Source organism: Mesoplodon bidens (genome assembly GCF_964165515.1).
Source record: "Mesoplodon bidens genome assembly, chromosome: 11".
Lineage (NCBI taxonomy): Eukaryota > Metazoa > Chordata > Mammalia > Artiodactyla > Ziphiidae > Mesoplodon > Mesoplodon bidens.
Window position 1 is genome coordinate 492,847 of NC_138167.1, and position 24,593 is coordinate 517,439.

Here is a 24,593-nt window from a genome sequence, read left to right on the forward strand (position 1 = left end):
GCCATTGGCTGCCCTCCCTCTCTCCCTCCCTCTGTGCCCATAACTCCTATCCTTCCTGCAGCTGGTTGCTGGCTGGGTCAGATCTTGGCTCAGAACAGCTTTGGTGGGGTTTCTGGATAGGAAACCACGTGAGCTGTGGGCCTCCCACGGGCCCACGGGAGTAGGAAGTCCACCTCCCCACCTGTCCTTCCTTTAGGAAGCATGGTGTACATCAGAAAGGGCGGTGGTGACCGTTGTCCTCTGCTCTGGTCACGGGAGTCTCTAGGGAAAAGCAGGCTGCGTGGAGTAGGGTGGCTAAGCCCCACCCGGCCCAGCCTCCCTCCCTAGTGACAGGTCACATCCAGTAGCTGCCCACGTACAGTCTTGATGTAGGACCTCTCTCGGCATCTTTGAGGCAGGATGAGTATTTTGGGGGGAGGCCAGAGTGCAGGAAGAGTTGAGAGCCAGGCCAGGGGTACCTACTCCGCCCCACCCTGCGGTAGGATGGGGTTGGGGGAGGGTGTAGGAATCTGTTTCCCTCCCTCCTTGTGGCTGGGGAGCTTTGTGTGGTGTAATAAACTCTGGACAGAGGGCCAGAAGTCATGGGTTGTAGCTTTGACTCTTGCCACCCACTAGCTTCAGTGACACATGACTTTTGTTTTCTGGGCCTCTGTTTTGCACTTGGGGCTCCTCTTTCTCAATTTCTTGGGGGCTTGTTGACAGAAGACAGACACACAGACGGGGCTGATGGCCTGAGCCTCCCTGCTCTCATGGGTGGGGGGGCGGGGAGGGAAGAACATGTTTGCACTCAATGTCCCTGCTCCCAGCCCCTTGCCCACCAGGTCCAGGATCAGCTGGTTGGATTTTGCAACTAATTGTTCTTTTCCTGCCTTCTCTCCTCCCCAGGACCCCCCTTCTTGCCTTTGAATTCCATGTGGTCCAAGTTCTGGGGCCCAGACCCTGGGGGGCCCAGGAACGGCTCCCCCTGTTCCCACCCTCTCTCCAGCTTTGCTGTTTCTCTGCTACCTAATCTCAGTGACTGACGAGGACTTTGTGTCCGAGCCATGGCCCCAGGCCGGCCCCCTGCCCCACCCCCTTCTCCTGTTTGGATGGCCGTCTCCCTGCTGAGTGACCGCTGCTGCGACACCTCCAGGGTGTCGGGTATTCTGGTGGGAGGCTGTGGTGGGTTCCGGTGAGCTGCACTTCCCAGCACCCGGCTGGTCTGGCAGAGGCCAGGCCTGTTCCGGTCCGGCTGCCAGCCCCACTCACCCCGGGACAGACGTCCTCTTCCCGACGCTTGGTGCCAGCACTTGTGCTCAGGGGGTCAGCCCCTTCCTTCTGGTGTGTTTTTCTTGAGTCCTTTTACTTACTTCCCTTGCCCCATTCACAAAAAGAAATGCCCCGAAAGTTTCATTTTTCTTGTTTTCTAGGTACACCTGTAGTGCGGGGTCCAACTAGAGACGCTGTGGTGTGTCTAGCGTCCCCGGGCCCACGCCCGCCGTGCAGGTCACGGAGGAGAAGCAGCTGGGCTCGGGTCCCGGGCTGCCCGCCGCTAACGTTGGGCAGGTCAGGCCGTCCTCCCCTGAGCCTTGGACTCCTTATGTTTTTGGAAAAGGCTTGGGCCACACCTTCTCTAAGGACGGCTCCGAGTCCATGTGTTTTTGTGGAAGAGAGCGAGCTGGCAGTCAGAGCCTGGAGGACAGAAGTGGCACCTCGCTGGCATTTATCACGTTCTTTTCTCCTTCTCTTTTTAAAAATAAAACCAGCTTCTGTTCTGAAAATAAAAAACTTGAGACTTGTGACAAGCTTCCTGTGTAGTTTGTTTTAAGATCTCTCCTGTCCTGGTTTCCTTGCTAAACTCTTAAATGTCACCGTGACATCTGTCATCATTTTGCGGGTCTGTGTTAACATTATGGGTGCACCTTGGCTACTTCCTTCCAGGCGGTTGGCGGGCTCTTGAGGAAGCAGCGTTGGCCTTGACCCGGCGGGCCTGGTGTGGCCCAGCCAGGCTTCCTCAGCAGAGCCAGGTCCCCTGGGCTCTCAGCCCGAGGGTGATTCCCCAGCTCCTGGGCTGTCACTCCCTCTTTCTGAGAATAACTTGTTAGAGGGGGAAGGGCTGAGGAACGACTTTTTAAATACTCTGCCGTTCTCTCCCCAGCCAGGAGCAGGAATTCTTATCACGAAGGAGAACAGGCCATGCTTGTTTGTTTTCAACACAACGCGGTCTGGGGAGTCTAAGAGAACATGGGGTCTGCATAAAAATAAGACTACGGTTGGACTTCCGTGGTGACGCAGTGGTTAAGAATCCACCTGCCAATGCACGGGACATGGGTTCGAGCCCTGGTCCAGGAAGATCCCACATGCCATGAGGCAAGTAAGCTTGTGTGCCACAACTACTGAGCCTGTGCTCTAGAGCCCATGCTGCACAACAAGAGAAGCCCCCGCTCGCCGCAACAACGAAGACCCAACACAGCCAAAGATAAATTAAAAAAAAAGACTATGGTCGTTGTTCTTTAGCACAGAAATAGCCGGTGCTATTCAGGCGCTATTCAAATGGTGAGGCCAAGGGCCCGCCTCGCTTGCCCTGCCTGCACCCCCAGCTGGGCTCTGGCACCACCTGGCCTCCAGGGCCTTCCCTCACTTATAAGACAGCAGCGATGCCCCTCTCTCACAGGCTGCGGTAATGGGGCAATATGTGCAAAAACAGTCCTTTCCGTCAAGACATTCAAAATTGTAATGCGGACAAAACTTACACATACAATAGTTTCGGAACAGCAAAGACCGCGTCTTCATTTCTCCCTAAATGCGGATGGACGGTAAGGTCACCACCTTGACTACGTTCCTCGTGGCTGAGCTGCCCCTCACCTGCTCAAGAGGGGAGGTCGTGTCGGGTAAGTCTGGCCCTGCAGCTGGCCTGGGGTCGGGGGACTCGGGGGCCTGTGCTCCGCTGGCCGGCCCCTCCGGGTCCTCGCAGCCCCTCTGGGGAGCTTCCCCTCCATCCCCGAGCCCAGAAGGATGGAGCCACTTGCTGGAGGCTGCACTGTGGTCACGAAGGGAATCCGGGTCTGAACCACGTCCGTCGGCCGTGGGCAGCCTTCGGATGTGGCCTCCTTTCCGTTGTTCGGCTCTGGCTAAAAAGCAGGGGCTGGACCCACATCCTTTGAGTCCCGCAGGCCCCCAGTCAGGCTGCAGGCAGACTCTCTTCTCAGGGAGGGAAGGAGCCAGGACACTGAGTCACACTTAGGCGTGAACAACCGAAGGTGACTCCCCCCAGGAAGGGGTGCCTGGGTATGGGGGCCATTGGACTAGACTTCTCCCATCCTTCCCTGTTCCTCTGACAGGCAAGGCTGGTCAGTACACTTGGGCCCTCACCGGGCAGGTCTTTGCAGGAAGGCCCCTCCGTTGTTTACCTGGGAGGGGAGACTGCCCCCCGCGGAGTGCAAAGGCTGTAGGATGGAAACCGCCATCTTTCTGTGGGCATCATACTCTCCCTTCTTTCTGATTCAAAGGTGAGCAGGAAATCAGTAAAATCCACCACACCTGGCGTTCAGAGGCCCAGCTCAACCTGCTGAGTGGATATTTAAAGTGATGAACAAAACCCCCTCCGAAACCTGAGGACCTTCCTGAGCAGAAAAGAGAAGCCGATTCAGAACCAATGAATCCGGCAAGGTCCAGAGCCCCATGTAATCATTCCTCGTCTTCCTGCAGGAAAAGCCATGGACATCCACGAGGGTCACGTGGCCGGGGGTCCTCCTGCCTCGAGTCCCTTCTGTCGCTCTGTCCAGGAGAGGAGTCCAGGGGTGGCGGTCACAGACCTCAGGACATGGGCTCTGGAGGACCTCTCTGGGTGAGGCAGGATTTTATCAGCCGAGGTTCAGAGCAGCACGAGAAGAGGGGCCTGGCCTTATTCACACTTGATGCTCTTGCTGTTTGGCAAACGGCTGACACCACATTCAGGCTGACGGAATCTCCAGCACTTGCGGCCAGCTGAGACCAGTGTGAGACTGGGGGCTCTGGGGGAGGGGGAGGGGGCGGGGGGGTCAGAACAAGGCTGAGCACCAGGGCCACTTCACAAACTCCCCTTCCACCCACCGTGTCCACACAGGCGCACCACGGAAGGGAAATCAGTGCTTGCCTAGCGACTGGAGGTTTGGGGTTGGGGTGATGATTAGGGGCTGGGTTTCTTTGGGGGCGTAAGAAAAATGTTCCAAAACTGATCATGCTGAAGGTTGCTGAACTCTGAGCCCCTAAAGCCTTGAACTGTACAGGGTCCATGGTGAGTTGTATGAGCTGTGAATCCTACCTCAGTAAAGCTGTTAGGAAAAAAGGCAGGAGCCCTGCTGATACAGGGAACATAGTGGACGATGCCAACTGGGGACATCTGGCCTCAAAGGCCAGCAAAGCAAGGATCTGAGGTCTGTGGGGAAGGCGATCCAAATGGAGAGTGCGCTCCCGGGACCAGGACCACGTGGGCTGGCCATCCTGCCACAAGGCAGAGCCCCGGCTCCAGCTGTGGAATCCACACTCTGCACGTTGAATACACGCTGACTGGAAGCAGGGGGAATGTCCCAGAAAGCCTGTGGGGGTCTGGACCCAATGACACCCACCTGCATCATCAGAGGGATGGCGCCTCAGAGGCTGGCGGATGGGAAGGCTCAGCCCCTCTGTCCCCGTCTTAGTCCGCGCGGGCTGCTGTTAACGGAACACTGCAGACTGGGCAGCTTATCAACGACAGAAACACCCCTCGTGGTGCTGGAGACTGGAAGTCCAAGGTCAAGGTGCCGGCAGACTCCTGCTTCAAAGACGGCCACCTCGCTGTGTCCTCTCACGGCAGGAGGGCGAGGGGGCCCTGTGGGGTCTCCTACGAGGGCACTCGTCCCATCCACGAGGCCCCACCCGTGCCCTCACCTCCTCCCAGAGGTCCTCCCCAACACCATCACACTGGGGATTAGGTGTCAACCTCAGGATCTGGGGGGACATGGACATGGACGCCGGTCTATAGTGCTCCAGCACCTGGTCTTTTGCTACCAGCGGGCTGGCTGTGAGCTGTGCACCGTCCGGGTCCTGGGCCTCGAAGGCCTGCTGCTACCAGGCACAACCTCACCACGAGCAAGGCCTGTGCCACTAGGAACTTCTTGACCTATAGCAACGTATGACTCGACCACCAGGAATTCTGAGTTAACAAATTTATTCATTCTTTCATTGATAAGCGCTTTCGCACACGCGCGTGCGCACACCCTGCTATCTGATTTCCCACCAAACTTCAGGATCCTCTCCTCCATGCAGGAGCCTGGAGCTCCAGTTCAGGACTCAGGAACAGGCAAAGAGAACCCTCAATCCCAGGGGGGGACCCCAGCATGTACAGGGCTGGGGGCTCACTGTGCTTCCCGAGCTTGGGCGCTGCAGCCCAGGGGCCCAGCCTGCAGCCCCAAAAGAATCCTCGGCCATAGGTCTCCCGCTGACAGAGGCCATGCGTGGGCTCAGGCCCTGCTGATGCCGTCAGTGGCCACGACCCTCACTTCTTTTTTTTTTTTTTTGCAGTACGGGGGCCTCTCACTGTTGTGGCCTCTCCCGTTGCAGAGCACAGGCTCCGGACGCGCAGGCCCAGCGGCCATGGCTCACGGGCCCAGCCGCTCCGCGGCATGTGGGATCTTCCCGGACCAGGGCACGAACCCCTGTCCCCTGCATCAGCAGGCGGACATTCAACCACTGCGCCACCAGGGAAGCCCACGACCCTCACTTCTATCTGGTCTCTTTCCGAAAATGACTGGGTGTGTTTGGCCCTCAGCCTCCTGGATGCAGCAGCTCATCCTGCTGAAGGAGCCCCAGCCGCACCCAGCCTGGCCCCGAGGCCTCCCCAGGCTGCGCCCGCTGCCTCGCCTTCCGCTGCAGGCTCGGTTACAGCCCTGCCCTGCTTGCCTGCAGCCCTCGGCCCGGGAAGCGAGCTGCTCCTCGGCTCAAACATGTCCTCCTCCAGAAGCTTCTCCCTGGGCCAGGCGCCCCTTCTGCGGACTTCACAGCCCCGGGCGAGCTTCTGGCAGCCTCTGCATCTTGCGCCCCACCCCGTGTGCTACCCCGTCCCTCTCACTGGACGGGCAGCTCCCTGATGGTCAGGGCAATGCGGGGCACAAAATAAAGGCTGAAGGAACGAATGCCGGACACCCAAGGACTCTGCCACTTGCTCCTGGGGACAGGCTGTGGGCTCTCGCGGGACAGTCACGGGAAGAAAGGTTAAGGGGACAGAGTCCAGATGTCTACGTTTTAAAGGTACACACCTCACACACGAGCACACACATGTCCACACGTGCACACCTACGGACACACGTGCTCACCGCCCTGGGCGGGGGAGGCCCCACAGGGCAGCCCCTTGGGCTCCAGGCCAGGGTTCTTGTGAAGCTCCTGGAGAAAGAGCAGCAGCTGGAGGCTCCGCAGGCTCTCCAGGCCCTCGGGATGTAGTGGCTGCCCGCTCGGTCCCCCGTCCCGGGCCCCGTCGTCGTCGTCCAGGAGCTGCGGGGAGCTCCTGGAGATGTAGCCCTGGTCGGACTGCACCGACCGCCGCTGCTCCCCCCCAGGGGGCGTGCGCACGTCCTGGCAGCGCAGGCTCTGCTGCAGGGACGGCAGCATGGAGCCGTCTGGCTGCCCCGTGGGGCTGCTGCGGAGGGTCGGGTCCTCGGGGTGCATGGGGAGGAAGAGGATGCTGTTCCGCCCAGGGCCCCAGCTGCCCAGGAGCGGGCAGGCCTCGTCTCCCCCAACCAGGGCCAGCCGGCTGGTGGCACCGCTCCTGATGGCCTGAGGGACGGGCTCCACCGCCTGCACCGGAGGGGCCCCGTCCACTGGGACCACCGTGGTCTGGAGCGTCTGGGCCGCTGGCTGCTCCTGGGGCCGAAGCTGGGGCTCCAGCCGCGACGGGCCCCCTCCTTCCCCTGCGAGCAGCAGCTCCACCAGCAGGCTGCCCTGGGAGGCGGGTTCCAGCACCAGCGGCTCCTGCCGGACAATCCCTCCTTCCGGCGGCGGCTCCTCGAAGGCCTCCTCGTCCAGGGATGGGAGGTCCTGGTCCTCTGCCGAGCAGAGGTTCTCGAGCTTGAACCAGTCGGGGCGCTGGGCCTGCCAGCGGCGGAAGCGCTGCACGGCCTCGCAGAGCTGCTGGCCGCCGGGGCTCTGCAGGTAGTTCTGGGCCGTGAGCGCCCCGACGCGGTGCATGCGGCCCGGCCCAAACATCTCCAGGTCCTGGATGCGGAAGTAGACCTCCTCAAACTTGTCCATGAGCGCGTAGCAGGAGGTGATGTTGAAGAGCTCGGGGATGTCGGCCTCGGAGCTGATGTCACTGAAGTAGCAGACGATGTAGGTGCCGAAGCAGGCCGGCCTCTTGAAGTCCGGCAGGATCATGTTCATGGCCGCTGTGAACAGGTCCCCCGCGGGCTTCCCGCGGTCACAGCGAAGCTGGATGGTGGCGTCCTCCCAGCCGAGGATGGCCTGCCACTTGGCCCGGGTGCCTCGGGAGCACAGGACGATGATCTTGGAGTTGCTCTCCACCACCTCCTGCTTCCGGCGGCCCACCCAGGTCATGACCCCCGCCTCTGAGATGGCCTGTTCCTCCAGCAGGTCGAGGGCCACTTCGGTGCCACACACGGTGAGCAGGAACTGGGCGAACTTTAGGACCACGTCCACGTAGAGGGGGTGATCGGCCGAGTAAACGATCCAGACCTTCCTGGGCTTCAGGGGTGGGGGGCTCAGGCTGGTGGCAGCGGGCAGGACGTCTGAGGGAAACAAGGGAAGCCAGGCCGGGGGTTCAGGCATGTCGGCGCTGACCACACACCACAGGCCGGGAACAGCCCCGCCAGGCTGGCCAGAAGACTCCCAAGCCCCCAAAATGCAGCTGAGACCTCAGAATAAGCCCAAGGCGGCTGCCTTGCCTGTGCTGGCTGCCTGCAAAACAGCCTGTGCCTTCGGGGAAAAGAGTCTCTCACTTTTTTATCTGGCCTTTAGCCTACATGTTAATTAAAATTGCTTTTTTTCTTACAAGACACAAAGGCCCGTTTATGGAATACACACAGCTGCTTTCGGGAGGACCTCTTTTCACAAAATACAGTGCCTTTACCTTCCCCTCCTCGTTCAGCGATGAGCAACTGTAAGCCCAGCCTCGCTGTTTGAGGTCCCCTCTGTTCGGAGCTAGAGGTGGGTCCCTGGCAGGTGCCATCTCCTGAGGGACAGGAGCTGACTGGGTAGCCCCTCCAGGCCGCTGTGAACAGACTCACCCCAAACCCAGGCCGCCCAAGCTGGGAGGTGCCCACCTGTGCATTTGGTGCCATTTTCATATTTTCCGTCATGGGACCCTGAAAGGAAAAGAAATGCCAGAAGTAATACTCCAGAAGTGTCCTTGCAGGAAGCACAAGCCTTACAAGATGGCTCAGAATGGCTCTTTTGGAAGAGAAATAGGGACCAGCTCACAGGGGCACCTGCTGGGAGCCCTGCCCCACCCCCGACCAAGGGAGGGGTCGAGGTAGCACTTCTTAGATGCTCTGGGCCTCTGTAGGGAGACCATCCCTCCCATGACCGCTGTGTGACCTGTGGGAGGTATCAAGCCTCTGAAACTCAGTTTCTTCCTCTGTGAAATGGGTCTGTGTGTGAAGTGCCCGGCACACCCTGCCAGCTGGGTCACAAGTATTCTGCAGCACTGACCCGGCTGGGACCCCCAGCATGGTGCCTGGGAGGTTACACCCCAACAGTGACCATCCCCAAGCAGAGCCCCCCTTCAGGGAAAGCCCCTTCCCCAGACGTGTCCTTCCAGGAGGCAAAAGTCTTCCGAGATGCCTCTAGAAGTAGTGTCACTGGGCCCCTTAAATTTCCTCCTGGTATTTTTTCTTTTTTTTGGCCGTGCCTCATGGCTTGTGGGATCTTAGTTCCCCAACCAGAGAGTGAAGCCAGGCCCTTGGCAATGAGACTGAAGAGGCCTAACCACTGAACCACCAGGGAAGCCCCTCCTGCTGGTATTCTGGGGTGAGGAGGTAAACCAGTGTGCTTAAGGGACCACTCCATCCTGGATGCAGCGAAGGGCCCCGTGGAGCAGGGCTGACTCACCAGAGCCACGCGGCCAAGGAGGACGTTTGGAACCTTGATTTCAAGCCCCACCCTTTGGGCCTCTGCCTAGAACTCTGAGGTCCTCCCTTGCCCCGAGGAGCGGGCACTTCGGGAAAAGGTCAGACGTGCAGCACGAGAGGCAGACGGCCTCCCGACACCTGCAGACACCTGGACGGCTGGACCCTCCCAGGGAGCCTCTGCAGAAGGACCCTCTCGACAGGTCTCGCGCCCGGCTGGTGATCTTTCCCAGCACGAGCCGTGGTCACAGGGGAAACGGCCTCCCAGATCGGGGTCATGGAGGGGCAGGGAGAGGCCAAGTCCCCACCCCGAAGACCCATGTTCCCTCCTGCTTAGGATGTGGCCACAGAGGGCCGCAGCCGGAGGGAACCGAAGCTTAGTAACAGGCTGAAGGGCGGGGGTGCGTGGGGCTGTGAGCACAGTCTCCCAGCTGGTGCCGGGAGAAGGGGCACGGTCAGAGGGGCGGGGCAGAGGGGGAGCCCCAGGTGGGCCCACAGTCCCTGCCCTTACCCGGTAGCCGCCAGGCCATGCAGACGGTCAGCAGGATGATGGAACCCACGAGCAGGATGGAGAGGCCGGGGATGCACCCGGACACCCACAGGGGCATGTAGTCTGTGGCAGGAGAACAGCGTGATGGCGTGGCGGGGAGGCCTGCGACACCAGCCCCGGGGGCCCGCCTGCTGCCCTCCCTGAGCCGCCCTCTCTGCTGTGCCAGCCCTGGGGTCCTCAACCCACCGCCCACCCTGGGGGGTCCTCCCTGACACCAAGACGGGCCATGGTCCCACCACCCAGGGCCGCCTCCTGTGCAGCCTTTCTGCCTGGCTCCACTCCAGGACGGCAGGGACCTCTGTGTCCCCTGAGGCGGCAGAGCCTGGGTGGAGTCGGCCTTACCTTCAGTGGCGTCTGCAAACAGAACCAGGGGACAGACTCTCAGTTACCAGCAGTCACCACACCCACCACCCGCGAGCAGGGGCCTGCTGAAGGCCTGGCCCGACGCCCAGCCCTTTGTACAGGTTATTAAACTTAGCGACACCACCTACAGGGGACACTTGAGCTGGTGGCCTACTGGGAGACGCCCGCCTCCACCGGGAGGCCGGGTTTTGTCCAGGCCAGTGCAATGCCCGCTGCTTTTTGACTGGCGTCTGGCTGCAGGAGGCTTCTGAACGGGAAGTGGGCAGCATGCCGGGGGCTCAGGTCAGAACCGGGGTCTGCCACTTCCCTGGTGTGTGACCTTGGACAAGGTGCCTGCCATCTCTGTGCCTCAGTGTCCTCACCTATGAACCTGGGGGAGGGAGTCTCCACTTCATCGTATATATTACATAGTACACAGTGCATACTGCACAGTACTTAGTACACAGCACTCAGTATAAGGTATACAGTACTTAGTACACAGTACACACTTAGTACAAAGTATATAGTACCCAGAACATAGTACTTAGTACACAGTACTCAGTAAAATATACTTAGCTCTATAGTACACAGTACCTATACTGTGGTGCACAGTACCCAGTACTTAGTACACAGTACATAGCACACAGCACTATGGTGCAAAGTACCTAGTATACAGTACTTAGTAGGTAGTACTATGACTCACAGTTTGTGAGAATTAGAAATGGACATGTTAGAGCACCTTGTTCACTACATGGTCCTTAACTGTAACTATGACAATAAGAATCCCCATTTTTCAAGTCACGGAAGTTTTGAAAGGTTAAGTGCTTTGCCACACAGCTAACGAAAGGCAGTCAGGAGTCCAACGTGGAGTCTCTCTAAGGCCCCACAGCGCAGGCCTGGACAACTGCCGCCCCCTGCCCCCACCCCAGGACGACGTCAGGGTTCGGGTCGGGCTGCTGACTTTCACCCGCCCTCCCCCCGGGTGCGCCTCCGGCAGCCGTGCGTCTCACCTGGCGTGTGCGGGACCTCTGGGCAGGGCACGGCCACCGAGTGTCGGAGGCAGTCGTTGAGGCAGCTGCTGAAGAAGGGCTGGATCTGCGAGTCCAGAGCGCAGGGAGGAGAGGCGGGGGGTGTGGGCCCACCTCAGACCCCGCCGGCCCCTCCAGGGCGTCCCCGCAGCTGCTGGGCAGGAGGGGGCAAAGGGCCCTGCCCAGGGGAGGAGGCCGGGGGCTGGGCAGGAAATCCCAGGAGGTCGCGGTGCCGGGTCCCTGGGGAGCATGAGCCCCGGGCTGCCCACCTGCACCTGTGCCCACCCCGTCTCCACCCCGCTCCACACCTGCACGTGGTGACGGCAGCACCAGCTGAAGTCTGGCAGGGTGAGCGTGACGTTGCAGCACTGCCGGGTGGCCTCCTGTGCAGGCTGCAGGGTAGAGGGACAGTGAGGCCCTGGCCTCTGCTGGGATGCACCCCCAGGAGGCCCTGGGGAGAGAGGCTGGCAGTCCCGCTCCAGGAGGAGCGACCCCTCCCCAGGGCCGTGGGTGTGTTGACGCAGGACTGCATCCAGCACCCAGCTGCCCCTCTTGGCTTTGGCCGCTGGGGATGTTGGGGACAGACACGCGTGTCCTGCACTGGCCCTACCCTGGCTTCATCTTATTTCCTCACCTTCACTTCCCTTTGTCTCCATTTCCACATTTTAAAGTCTTCAAATCCTTTTGGCAATAATGGAATTAACAAGGCTCAACAAGAAGAGGACCAGGAACACGTGGGGGTGGGGAGCACAGAGGGCCGGGCGTGCAGGGCAGAGATAGTCGTGTCCCGTCAGCTGTCGGAGCAGCCACACTCAGTCGCACACCAGCCACAGACCAGCCACACATGGGGAGGGAGAAGGACAGCCCAGGTCACGCCCTCCAGCACAACCTGCGCGCCTGGGCCTCGAGGCTCGGAGAGGAGGCTCTGAGCCCAGCTGGGGGGTCAGGAGAGCGGCAGAGAGGGCAGTTACCACGGCCAGATCCATGACGTGCCGGAAGCAGCTGCGGTTCTCCGCGGGTAGAAAGCTGTCCAGCAGGATCTGGTATTTGGTGGACTCGTTCCACGGCGTGAAGCTCAGCCGCAGCTGGTGGGCCTCGAGGGTCTCCACAGTGATGCTGGGGTCCCAAAGGCTGCCTGTCCCACAGGGGCACAGACGTGGCCGGGAGTGAGGGGAGAGCATGCGTGCAGGTGTGCATGTGTGCATGTGCACCCAAGTGAAGCCCCCCACAGGGCTGCCCGCCACAGTTACCTGAGCTCACGCAGGGCGTCGTGATCTTCATTCTGGGGTCCTCGCAGTCTGTGGACCAGGAAAAAGCGCAACCGTTACGCGCCTCCCTCGGAAAGCTGGCTCCTACAGAGCCTCTGACACCAGAGGTAACAACCTTCTGCCTCTGGGGAGCCTGTTCAAAGCTGGCCCTTCAGAGAAGCCCCAGGACAGACACTGCCACGGGCCAGAGGCCCCATAGGCCTGGGACCGCCCTGGCTGTCTCAGCCCTCCTCCCTCCAGGAACCTTCTAGATCCAGGTGTAAGCTCCCTGGACTTGCTCTGGGACCGAGGGGTCCTGGTCCGCTCCTGCTTCCTCTCCCCCGGGGCTCCCTCTTCAGAGCCGCCTCTGCCCTTGAGGAGAGATGCCCTGTGTCCCCCTCAGCAAACGGCAGCGTTTCCCCAACTTTCCCACGTCCTCACAGTAGTCTTGGGCTCAGCCCCTCTGGGGTGGGCCTGGGAAGCTGCATTTCTGACAAGTTCCCAGGTGACTCCATGGTGCTGCGGACCCAGGGACCCCGTGGGGACCACTCCTCTGGAGATGTCTTCTTGATGCATTTCCTTGACTGCAACGTGCTTACTTTGGTTTCAGAAGGCACGTGAGAGGCGTGAATCACTGCGAGTGACAGGGGCTGAGCCAGTCCGCTTTAGGGACAGGGGAGGGGGCGGGGGGGGTCACTCATTTGACAAATACTGGCTGAGCCCCCAATATGTGCCAGGCCCTGTGTCAGGCCCTGGAGATACAGCGGTGAGTGAGACAAAGTCCCTGCCCTCCGAGGATGACATTCCAGCGGGAGAGACCGTAAAAGCAAATGGCGTAATATCACGTCACCAATATGTCAAGATGATGGAATGTCAGGGAGCAGGGAGTGACACGAGGGGCAAGAAAGCCGGGTGACCAGATCGTGTGCGCACGTGTGTGTGTGCATGTGCACGTATATGAGTATGCATGTGTGCACGTGTGTGAGCAGGGGGTGCTCTGGAGATGAAGAAGGCTTCAATAAGCATCTCCCGATCACCTCCCACATGCAGGGCCATTTGTCATGGTCTGGAGGCTGCACAGGCGGGTGCGGGGCCCAGGCCCTGTTCTCAAGGGGCTGGGCGTCTAGGTGTGCTTGGTTGTTAACAATGAGAAAAGCAGGCAGTGGCAGAGAGGCTGGGGAGGACAGAGGTGCGCCCCAGAGGTGCGCACACATCAAATGGTGCTGTGGAAGATGAGCGCGCCAGGCCTCCCAGGAGGAGGGAGTAGTGGCAAGAGGGGAAGGCGTGGGATAAACGCAGGTGGGACGTGGGGGAAGAGAGAGGAACTAGAGCTGGGGCGGGGCCGGGGGCGGGGCCGGGAGCAGGGCCACGGCTCTCCCGGGACTCGCTTGTGCTCCTGACACGTTCTGGGCAGGAAATGTGCATCTTCGGCCACGCGGAAGGACTCCGGGTCCCGTGAAGCTCCTGGGGTCGTGGGCCAACACCCACTGTTTGTGTCGCAAGAACGGGCTCCGCCTTCAGGGAGTGGAGGCTGCGGCCACTCAGCAAAGAACCTGGCCCTGCACCTGTTTGTCCCGTGGGTCCCACAGGCTGACTGCAGAGCGAGGGGTGAAGGGAAGGCTGGGGAGGGCGCTCTTACCGGGCACCAGGAAGTTTCTGGACTGGTGGTTTGGGTCCCCGTCAGGGATGGGCTTAGGCAGGTGGTGGACGGTCACCTCGTACTCCTGGCCGGGTTCCACCACGAAGTGGCTGAAGGCAAAACGCCACTAGGAGATGGGAGAAGGGGAGGGCAGACAGGTCACGGCTCTCACCCACCCGGGCCCCAAGTGCACCCCATCCACCCCCAAAGGATCAGTCAAAAGAGGGAGAAAACAACCACTACAGCAAGCTCCCAAGTCGGAGGCATCTGTTTCCCTGTTCTTCGTTTCTTCTGGTCTTTCTTGCTTATTATTATCTTTTTTTATTAATTAATTAATTTTATTTTTGGCTGCGTTGGGTCTTTGTTGCTGTGCACGGGTTTTCTCTAGTTGCGGCGAGTGGGGGCTACTCTTGGTTGTGGTGCGCCGGCTTCTCATTGCCGCGGCTTCTCTTGTTGCGGAGCACGGGCTCTAGGCACGTGGGCTTTAGTAGTTGTGGCACGTGGGCTCAGTAGCTGTGGCTCGTGGGCTCTAGAGCACAGGCTCAGTAGTTGTGGTGCACAGGCTTAGCTGCTCCGCAGCATGTGGGATTTTCCTGGACCAGGGCTCGAACCCGTGTCCCCTGCATTGGCAGGTGGATTCTTAACCACTGTGCCACCAGGGAAGTCCCTTTCTTGCCTATTTTAAAAAACCTAGATCTGGCCTCATCAGGAGACAGTGGGGGCCAAAAGCAAGAGAATTTGGGGAAAGACGAAAGAGCCCCCTCTCCCATCGGCCCTCTCCAACTCCAGAGCACACAAGGGGCAGCGAAAAGCTACCTGTTAAGTGACCCTGCCTCCTTAAATGGGAGAGCCAGGGATCTCTTGAGAATGTCCTGGAGCACAGAAGTGCAGCGAGAGGGCGATGAGGTCCCCCCCGCCCACCTGCCCAGGCCTGACAGCATCTTTGTTGCGCAAACATTTTCTGGATGGTGCAGGTGACACACACGGACTCCAACTTCCCTGGTGGACTACATGGGGCTCCCTGGTCCTCACCATCCTCCAGCAGTAGTTTGGGGGTCCCCACTAAACAGGGGACAGGCGATCTGTCTTTGCTACTTGTGTTTGTGGGAGCCCTGCCAGTGGCCACTTTTCAGACGTAAAGCAGCAGTGTTCAGATGAGCCTCGGTCAGGACCACCTGGATGGCTTGTCACCACCAACTGCTGCTGTTTAAACACCCCCAGCCTCTGATGCAGGAAGTCTGGGTGGGGCCCTCGAACCTGCATTTCTAACAGCTCTCAGGTGATGCTGCTGGTCCTGGGACCACGCGCTGAGCATCAGTGCTTTAACCAAATTCAAAGAGAATCCACTTCCGGCTCTGAGCAGCAAAAGGAGCAGCAGCTGCAGCGGAAACCACGGCAGCTCTGGTCTGGGCAGAGCCTCTCCTCCCGGAGGCCCCGGGCTGACCCGGTACAGGGCAGGCCGGCAGGCGTGGGTCACGGAGCCGCAACAGCGAGCGGCGACATAAGGTCGGAAGGAAGAGCGGTGTGTGTGTGCGTGTGCGTACGTGTGTGCGTGTGCGTGCGTGTGTGTGCTGTTCCCCACGGTCACCACCATCCCCACCCCCATCCCCCGCCCCAGCTGGAGTCTTACCCGCTTGTGATGATGCTTCAGTGTGGACAGAAACTCAAACTTGACACACAGACGTTCGTTGGTATTCAGCTGCAAGACGGACAGTTCCGCTCCCTCCAGGTAGAGGATGCTGGCTGGAGGGCAGAGGGAGGGGAGGGGCCACAGCTGCAGATCAAGGATGACTAACTGCCGGGGTGGGGGGTCACGTCCCATCTGGGACGCTTGCCCGTCTTTCCCACCCTCTGCTTCCTGCTCCTTCCAAGCTCCCTTTGGGCTGGATTAGCCACTGCCTCGTGGACAGCTACCCCTGCTGGACACGGACAGCGACACTTTACCCAGGGCTTGAAGTGAAAGCTTTGCAAATTCGTGGCTAGGGCATTGGCGACACGGTGTGGGTGTCAAAGGGGCGTCCCCGAACTTGAAGAGGCTGCAGCAGCCAGCGGGGCTGGAGCCTCAGGAAGAGGCTCCCCCAGACCGTCCACAGCTCTGGGCGCCCTGGTCACCCACCCCTGAGAGGTTGGGGCACTGCTGTCAGGAGGGCCAGCCCCGCAGTCAGACAACTCACGACCTGACGCCTTTTCCAGGGTGATGAAGATTTTAGGCTGAAGAAAGGCCTTCCTTGAAGGATCGTGGGTTAACGTCCAAACACTGAAAAAGGACTCACTGCCTGAAACGATGGGTCCTCTCACTAAACTGGCCCCTCGTGTCTGAGCACAGGGCTCGGAGCCCAGTTCTGAGTCTGGGGGAAGGGCCGGGCGGTCCAATCTGTGGGTTCACCCGGAGGTGGGCAGCACTTCCAGATGCCCGCTCACCGTCTGTCTGAAGCGTCCACTCGACGTGAGCCACGGGGAGCAGGTGTCCTTGCTGCGTGCGGGCGAAGCGCAGCTGGGTCTGCACGTCTTTGGGGGGCGAGGGGGTCAGGCTTCGAGGGTGGATCCAGGTGTCGTCGAGGCAGGTACCTGGGGGCCAGGAAAGGCAGAAATCAGAGGCTTGCAGGCTCTGCAAGAAACCAAAGATGCAGACCAAAGAAGACACCTCGCGGGGGGCCAGGGAGCCAGGCCTTCAGGGTCAGGCCGTGACCCTGAGACCGCGGCTGTGCTCTCAGCTGCCCAGCCCTGCTCGCTTTCCTGATGCCTGTCTGGGGTCATGGCAAAGCTCTGATGTCTAGAGGGCACCTCAGGAGAGACGACAAAGCATGCCCTTGGCTTTAAGAGGAGGCAGTGGCTGGAAGTGGGGCAGGAGAGTGGGACAACCTTAAGAGCTGCTCTATTGTTATGTGCGGGGTCCCTAATGAGCACAGACACTTGAACTGTGCGCCTCCTCCTTGAATTAAAACACAAAACAAGGTCCCACCCCAGATGTCGCCCACTTCAGGGTGACAGCTCTGGCGAAAGACTCGTATTACAGATTCACCAGGGCAGCACCCCAGAGAAAATCCTAATGACAGGCCTGCGCCTCCCATCCTGACTGCTGCGCGATGAACGTCCTTGACAGAGGTGCAGGTGCGGCCCCAAATCTCAGGGGTCCTCCTGCTGGGGGCTGGGACCCTCGTCAGCTCAGCGCGGGGTCAGCGCTTCATCGCGGCAACATGAGAAAAACAAAAATCGGTGACTTACTGTTCTTGACTGTGCAGTTCAGCCCCTGCGGGAAAGAGAAGCAGGTAATTACAGACAAGAAAGAACTTGAATCCACAAGCCGGGCTCTGGCGTCCCCGGGCTCATTCTCAAGAACGAAACGCAGGCACTCTCCCTCTCTCTTTGAGGGACACTCTCGTGGGGGGGACCACACTTCTCTCCTGTCAACTGAGGAGACACAGGGTGAGAAGTGGGCATAGCACATGGCAAATGGAACTGGCATTTTCTGAGTGCCTTTAGGAGCTGGGAGGCACCTTAGCCTCTTTCCCTGCCCTGATCTCAGAATGCTGGCATGGGGACTTCCCTCGTGGTGCAGTGGTTAAGACTCCACACTCCCAATGCATGGGGGCCTGGGTTCGATCCCTGCTCAGGGAACTAAGATCCCACATACTGCAACTAAGCCCACGTGCCGCTACTGAGCCCTAGTGCCGCAACTAGAGAACCCTGTGCACCGCAACTAGAGGTGCCACAACGAAGACCCAGCGCAGCCAAAAAAAAAAAAAAAAAAGAATGCTGGCCGGCAAGCCCAGAGAAAAGACCTCTGGATTTCGACATCTGAGAGTCGCCCAACAGACAGGCCACATTCACCACCAGCTTGACCCTTACAGTAAGTTCAGCGATCAAAACGCCCATCTACACAGGGCATCCAGTCAGCTTTTAGGACCTCAGTCTTGACATATTCTCAGACAGCCAAAGGGTACCAGATATCTGAGAAGGATTTCCTGTATGAAAAACAGGTCAAAACTCCCCCAAATGAAAAAAAAAAAAAGCTCTTGGAGGAAATAAGACAATGCTGGGAACAGGATAAAATTAAAACAAACAAAATATAACAGTTTCAAAGAAATAAGAGAGGACACTTCATCCACATGAGAAGGACAGGGTACTGTGGAGAAATGAGCAAGCAGAGAATAAAAACGAATCTTGAAAATAAAAAATTCCACAGAAGGACTGGGCTATAAAATTCAGGAAATTTCTCCAAAAGTAGAACAAATACAAACAGAAATAGGAGAAACAATATAGGAATATTTAGAGAATCAATTCAGGAATGATAAGACATGGTTAACTAGATTTCCAGAAGAAGACTACACAGAAAATAGAGGGAAGAAATTAAAAAGAAAAGAAAAAGAAATTCTAGAACTGATTATTTCCAAATTAAAAAGTCCCACTGAATGGCCTTCACAGCAAATGAAAAAAAGACCTAGATCAAGGCCCATCATGAGACTTCTGGAATACCAGGAGTGAAAAGAAAATCATAATGTTTACAGAGAGAAAAAAAATAGGCAATACACAGAGAGGAATCAGAGTGGCATCGGCTTTCTTAGCATCTATGCTGTGGGCTGGAAGGCAGCAAAGCAGTGCCTTAAAAATCCTGAGGGAAAAGTATCTTTAACCCGCGATTTTTATATAGAGCCAAACTATCAAAAAAGTGTGAGGGGAGAATAAAGACATTTTCAGACACATAAAGACTTAAAAAAAAAATCGATTCATCTATCTATACCTCTCACACCCTCATACTTTTTCTTAGGAAACTGCAGGATATGCTCCAGCAAAATGAGGGAGTTAACCTCTGAGAAGGAAGACTGACCCACTGCCACAGGCTTGGGGAGTAATCGGTCCAGGCTGGGGTTGGAGAATACAGAATGAAACTGATGGAATATCTGACATATGGCAAATATCGGAATATCTGACATGTGACAAACACATATGACAAAATCTCATAGAAAAAAACCAACATTAGTTACACGGAAAATTATGGAAGTGAAGAATGAAAGGAATTATCATCTCCAGGAGGAAAGAGAAATTCTACCAGAAAAGAAATACAACCAAAGCACACATACTTGCCTCAGCAGTGAAGATTAGCATTTGTTATAGTATAAACACTGACCATTGGGACTTCCCTGGTGGCGCAGTGGCTAAGACTCCATGCTCCCAATGCAGGGGGCCCAGGTTCGATCCCTGGTCAGGGGACTAGATCCCACATGCATGCCGCAACTAAAAGTTTGCATGCCACAACTAAGGAGCCTGCGTGTCACAACTAAGGAGCTGGTGAGTCACAACTTAGGAGCCTGCCTGCCGAAACTAAGACCCGTAAGACCCAGTGCAACCAAATAAAACAAACAAACAAACAAACAAAAAAGCACTGGCCACTGATAGAACCACAATGGGAAGACTGGGAGGGGAAGCAGTGGGAGGAGGTAATGTAAGAAATTTAAATTTTCATCTATTGTAAGTCTAGGTAATATCTAAAATTGACAAATGAAGAATAACAATATAAGTACATTTAGAAGTATGGAGGTAAATGCCAGAAGAAATAACTAGAAGTAGTATAAGTGATCTTCTTTGGGGAACTGTTTTAGGGATTGTGGGGGGGGGCAGGGACCTGCTGGGTTTTGTTTTAAACATCTTTGTACCATTTTAAAAGGATCACCATATATCACCTTGATAACAGTTAATTAAAAGGTAGAATTTCATCTATGACATTACTCCAAACAAAGGAAAGGATTCAAATGTGAGACAGAGAAATGAAAGCACGAATTTGTTTAGGGGAAGCCATAGCAGACTTTTTCTTCTTATAATTTAATTTCTATAAGGAATTTACATTAATGTAATGTTTTCAGGCGTGTAAAAAAACACATTCAGGATCTTCTTTGGATACCACCAGGACAGACCCTGCTTTATTCCCCTCCAACAAATCACCCCTCATTTCTTTGTTTCAAATGCCCATTTTAATTTAAAAAGCAGTAGGACCAGAACATTATGTATGAGCTTGTGAACAGCACGACGTCAGGGCCTCCTGCAGAAACCCCAGAGGGGCTGCCCACGATGATGAAGACGATGGCAGCGGCCAGTGTTCACCGAGCTCTCCTTCTGTGCCAGGCATCATGCTAACGCTTTGTACGCACGTCTCATTTAATCTTTTTTCTTTTTTTTTTTTTTTTTTGCTGTACGCGGGCCTCTCACTGCTGTGGCCTCTCCCACTGCGGAGCACAGGCTCTGGACGCGCAGGCTCAGCGGCCATGGCTCACGGGCCCAGCCGCTCTGCGGCATGTGGGATCTTCCCGGACCGGGGCACGAACCTGTGTCCCCTGCATCGGCAGGCAGACTCTCAACCACTGCGCCACCAGGGAAGCCCTCATTTAATCTTAACAACAGTCCTATGAGGTCGGTACCATCATCCCCTTTTTATTCATGAAAAAACTGAGGCACAGGGAGGTCAGCTAAGTGGCCCAAGGCTCCACAGAGCTGACACTCAAACCCGTGCAGTTTTGCTCCAGAACCTGGCTCTTAATCATGGCCACGTGGCCTCTACATAAAAAGGGGTGCTCACAACAGGTGGGCCCACCATCTCCATCCGCGGTGGTGAAGATTACAAGGAAAGACTCAGACAGTTCCACGGACATCAGCCAGAGCCTGGTAGAGAGAAGTGGGCCGGGCGGTCACACACAGCTCCGCTTTGGTCCACCTCGGCCGGCCGCCTAACGTCTCCGAGACGTTATGGTGAATGGTGCCGGCCAGGAAGCCCGTTGAGAGCTCTGAATGAAGGTACGCCTGTCACCCCCGGCACAGAGGCTGCATGAAGCTGTAGGTCACTGTTCCTGCCCCAGCACACCCAACGCACAAGCCTCTGGTCTGCCCAGCGTGTTATGAGCTCTCCCCACAACCCCGTGAGGCAAGAGTCATCCCTGATGGCCGGGAACACTGGGTCACAGCGGTGGAGGGACTGGCCGGGGCTGCAGGGCGGCTGAGAGAGAAGCTCCACCCAAGGCCCAGGCCTGACTCCGCCGCGTCCCCTCCTGCTGCTGCTGCTGCTATGTGCTCTCTGTCACATCTGGGACAGAGGCTGGCAGCCCGTGGAGGAGCCCATGAACTCTGCGGTGATGCCGCCAGCACTGACTGCAGCCCTGACTGCCCGGTGCCCACACGACACAACTTGACACTCGGGGAGGGGCACGGTCGAAAGCTGTGGCGACCAGAAGATGGGGTTAAACCCACGGCTGTTCCACCCCCAGTCAGAGCTGCAAGTGCTTGGGGAAAAGAAGAATTTGTAAGGAACACACATCCTGTCTAGAAACTTCTGCGTTAACACTCCCGCCGACCAGCTCCAAGTTGCGGGCTTTCTTCTGGGCTGGCGGTCATGGCCATGGGAAGCTGAGAAGGCCCAGGTGGGAAGGGTTCCCCAGGGAAACACAGTTTCTCCAGTAAGGATCGGATGGGTGGGGGGGACTCAGAGTCCCCTGGGTTCTGAGGCGCTAAATCCAAGCAACCAGAACCAACCTTGCTTGGTCTCCGCCTGTCACTGCTTCGTGGGCAGAGCTGGCTGCGTCATTCATCTGCTCACCCTCCCCTTCGTCCTTTCGGTCCACAATCATCTGTCAGCCCCCATGTCTCGCGCTTGCAGCCCTGGGCTGCAGGTGGTGAAGTCAGGATGCAAACCCAGGTCCTCCAGGGTCAAGTGCGGGCTTCCCCTGACACTACGTGGTGCTCTAACCACTGAAGCGCCAGCGGAGGGAGAGAAATCTGGAGGGCGTTGCTCGTCTCTTTTCAGGGCAGCCGCGGGCCGTGGGGGGCGTGTGTCTGTGGCCAGGTGTACGGCGGGGGCGGGAAAGCAGAGCCTGGGGGTGCAGATGAATCTGCCAGGGGATCCCTCTCTGCCAACCCCACACCCCCATCAGGCCAAGCCCCTGTTCCCGCTGAGCAACTGAGGTCAAGAACTTTCAGCACAGCTCAGGGGAGCTCCTCCCTCATTTCCCGAGGCTTCTCTCACTTTCCTGCCACTCAGACCACCCAGTCCTCAGCCTGCACACCCAGACCTCTGTCTTGGAGGGCCGCCCAAGTGTCTTCTCTGCCACAAAGAACACCCGAGGCTGCAGGACTTTCTCTTTTCCCTGGAATTCTGTACACCCACTGGCTGCGCAGAGAGCCCCGCTCCAGGCTCCTGGGTGAGTCACCACCGCTCCGGTCATCAGGCAGTGGGGCTCTGTCGTTTCAGGACCTTGTATGTTGCAGGCGCCTGGCAAGTGGCCATTGAGAAATGCACCGAGTCCAAGGGAAGGACCTGCTGAGCGGGTCCCAGGCTTTGCCCAGGAGTGGGAGTCACAAGGACGGTCCCCAAATCATTCACGTTAAAAGAAAAGTTTCTGCTAAACAGTCGCTGACCCTCCTCCACCCTCTTGTGGTGAATCCTCGACAAAATTAGGTCAGGAGAAATACCGCTTCGGTTGTTTCACATCCTCTGACTCAGATACTGAGGGTTATTTCTTAGCGCCAGTGGTGGAGGGGACTGGGCCGAGGAAAACAAGAGGAGCGGAGGGGAGAGGACGGAGCGTGCGTGTGTGTGTGTGTGTGTGTGTGTGTGTGTGTGTCTGTCTGTCTGTCTGTCTGTCTCTTTTCCCCGAAGTCGGTCCTCCACCCCAAGGCCACTACCCGGCGGTGGGTGTGTCGCTTCCTGTGGGCACAGCGGCGCAGCTGCCCGGCGGATACAGACCAGCGGGACCCCAGACCCGGGCGGTGGCGGCCGCAGGGGCGGCGTCCTGAGGGTCCGCGCGGTACCCAGGGCTCGCGCCGGAGGGGTCACCGCTCTGCCCTCACAACTCTCCCCAGAAGCTGCCCCCGCAGCCCCGGGGCCCGTGCGCCAGGCGCTGAGGCCGCGGGGCCCCCGAGGCGCGGGCTCCGGCGGAGGAGGGCTCCAGGACCCGGGCTGGCACCGGGCCCGCTCCCGCCTCGCCCTCCGTAGGCCCCTCCCCACCCTTTACTAACCAGCGCGCCCCGCCTCCGGCCGGCCGCGCCTCCTCCGAGGCCCTCCCCAAGTGTGGGCCCCCCGCGGAGGCGCCACCTCCCCCCACCCCCGCCCCAGCCACCTCCCGCTGGGACGCCGGCCCAGGTTGTGCAACCGGCGCTGCGCGATCTTTGCCAGCGAACTCTGTGTCTTCCCGGCTCCGCATAGCAACTCCCGGCGCTCCGGGAGTCCTCCCCACGGCGGCCCGCTCTGTGCCCGAGCCTCGGAGCCCCCGAGACCCTGCGCGGACCTCCTGTCACGCGACTGCCCCGCGTCCCCGGCCCTCGGCCCCCGCTCCCCGGGATGCGTCGGGGTCTCACCTGCTGGGTGCACACGGGCGCCGGGTGGTCCAAGAGCCTCGGGGAGGCGCGACCCAGGCCCGGGCCGCACAGGAGCAGGAGGAGAAGCAGGAGCGACGGCACCGGCGGGGGCCCCTGGGACGCGCGCGGCCAGCGGCGCGGAGCCCCCATGGCCCCGGCCTTCGCGGAGGGCTCGCGCCTGGGCTTGGGGCGCAGCGAGGGCGCGCCCCTGTTTTCCCCTCGGCTGAGTCCCGAGTTAGCTCCCACGCGGCCGCTTCCGGCTTCCAGCCCTGCCCCGGGCGGGCCGCGCAGAGGGGAGGACTCGGGCCTGGACAGTCCTTCCGCGGGTCCCGCCCCGACGTGCGTCCCAGGTGCGCGCTCCTCCCCGCGTTCCTCCCCGCGCTCCTCCCCGCGCTCCTTCAGCCCCGCCTGCGCCGCGAACCCCGGGCCCGCGTTTCCTGCGCTCCAGCTCAGCTCGCTGCAGTATTTCATCCCTGCTCTTACCGTCAGGCTGTAAAACTCTATTTTAATACCTTCCCCGAGCTCTCGACCCCGGTCTTACTCTCTTCTTTTTCTTCTCCGTCAAAGGAAGTCCTTTTTCTCAGTCCCTGTCTCTCTGTATCCTCACCCTCTTACCCAGATTTTGCTTTCTTGGCTTACCCTCCTCCTTCTCGAGGTCGGGGCAACTCCGCGCTCCGACGACCTCGGCCCCCCGAGGAGGTGGGAGCGCTGGTCCCCACGCACCTGCGCGGGCTCTGGGCCTCCCTTGCTCTCGGCCGTCTGTGCCCCCAGCGCTGAGCCTGCGCGTTCGCCAGAGACCCGCCCCACGTCTGCTGAGGGTCCGCCTGGCTGATCACTTCTTATTAGTCTCCGGTCCAGAGGAGCCTGCCTTTGGAGCCTGTGGACTAAGTCCCTCCTCCCCGGCCTTCCAAGACCCCCAGTCCCCTGGGCGGCCCCCTTCTTGGGTCCCCATCACCCCCTGTCCCAGGCCTTGCCCTCCCGTTTTATCCTACACGCTGCTGACAAGTGTGCCTCCCGGAAATGCACTTTTCATTCTTTTCCTGCCTTCGTCCTAAGCCCAGCGTCGTCTGCATTTCCTTCCCTGACAACTGACCGCCTCTGCTGGCCCCCGACATCCGCGGACCCAGACGCGCTTAGTCCTTGTAATGTAGACAGGCTTCCCAGGTCTGGGGAGGTGGATCTTCTCGCTGTCCAAAGCACCCCTCACCCTTTGCCCTTTGCCCGCTGTTGGCAGACCCCTGGCAACCGTCTGACCCCCCCTCTGCCCGACAGCACCCAGCTGCATTAGGCCTGGAGCTCCGCTGTCTCCAAACACTTTTACTTGTTTATTGTAAAAGAATTTTGGAAAACTCTGCATCCTTCCATACATTTTTA

General features: G+C 58.6%; 1 protein-coding gene across 3 annotated transcripts; it reads right to left on the minus strand.

Moving 5' to 3' along the window:
• Positions 1-5,150: 5,150 nt before the first annotated feature.
• IL17RA (interleukin 17 receptor A) lies at positions 5,151-23,690 on the minus strand (the record flags this gene model as incomplete). Of its 3 annotated transcripts, XM_081249324.1 has the most annotated exons (13): positions 5,151-7,736; positions 8,271-8,312; positions 9,586-9,687; positions 9,967-9,978; positions 10,977-11,061; positions 11,303-11,386; positions 11,966-12,129; positions 12,245-12,292; positions 13,881-14,007; positions 15,511-15,623; positions 16,302-16,448; positions 17,106-17,130; positions 23,220-23,690. In XM_081249324.1, 13 exons carry the CDS (start codon positions 23,688-23,690, stop codon positions 6,292-6,294), a joined length of 2,865 nt encoding a protein of 954 aa, XP_081105450.1. In that variant the 3' UTR covers positions 5,151-6,291. The 3 variants fall into 3 exon arrangements, with proteins under 3 accessions (XP_081105450.1, XP_081105451.1, XP_081105452.1); XM_081249325.1 differs by lacking the exon at positions 9,967-9,978; XM_081249326.1 differs by lacking the exons at positions 9,586-9,687; positions 9,967-9,978.
• Between the last annotated feature and the right edge of the window lie 903 nt (positions 23,691-24,593).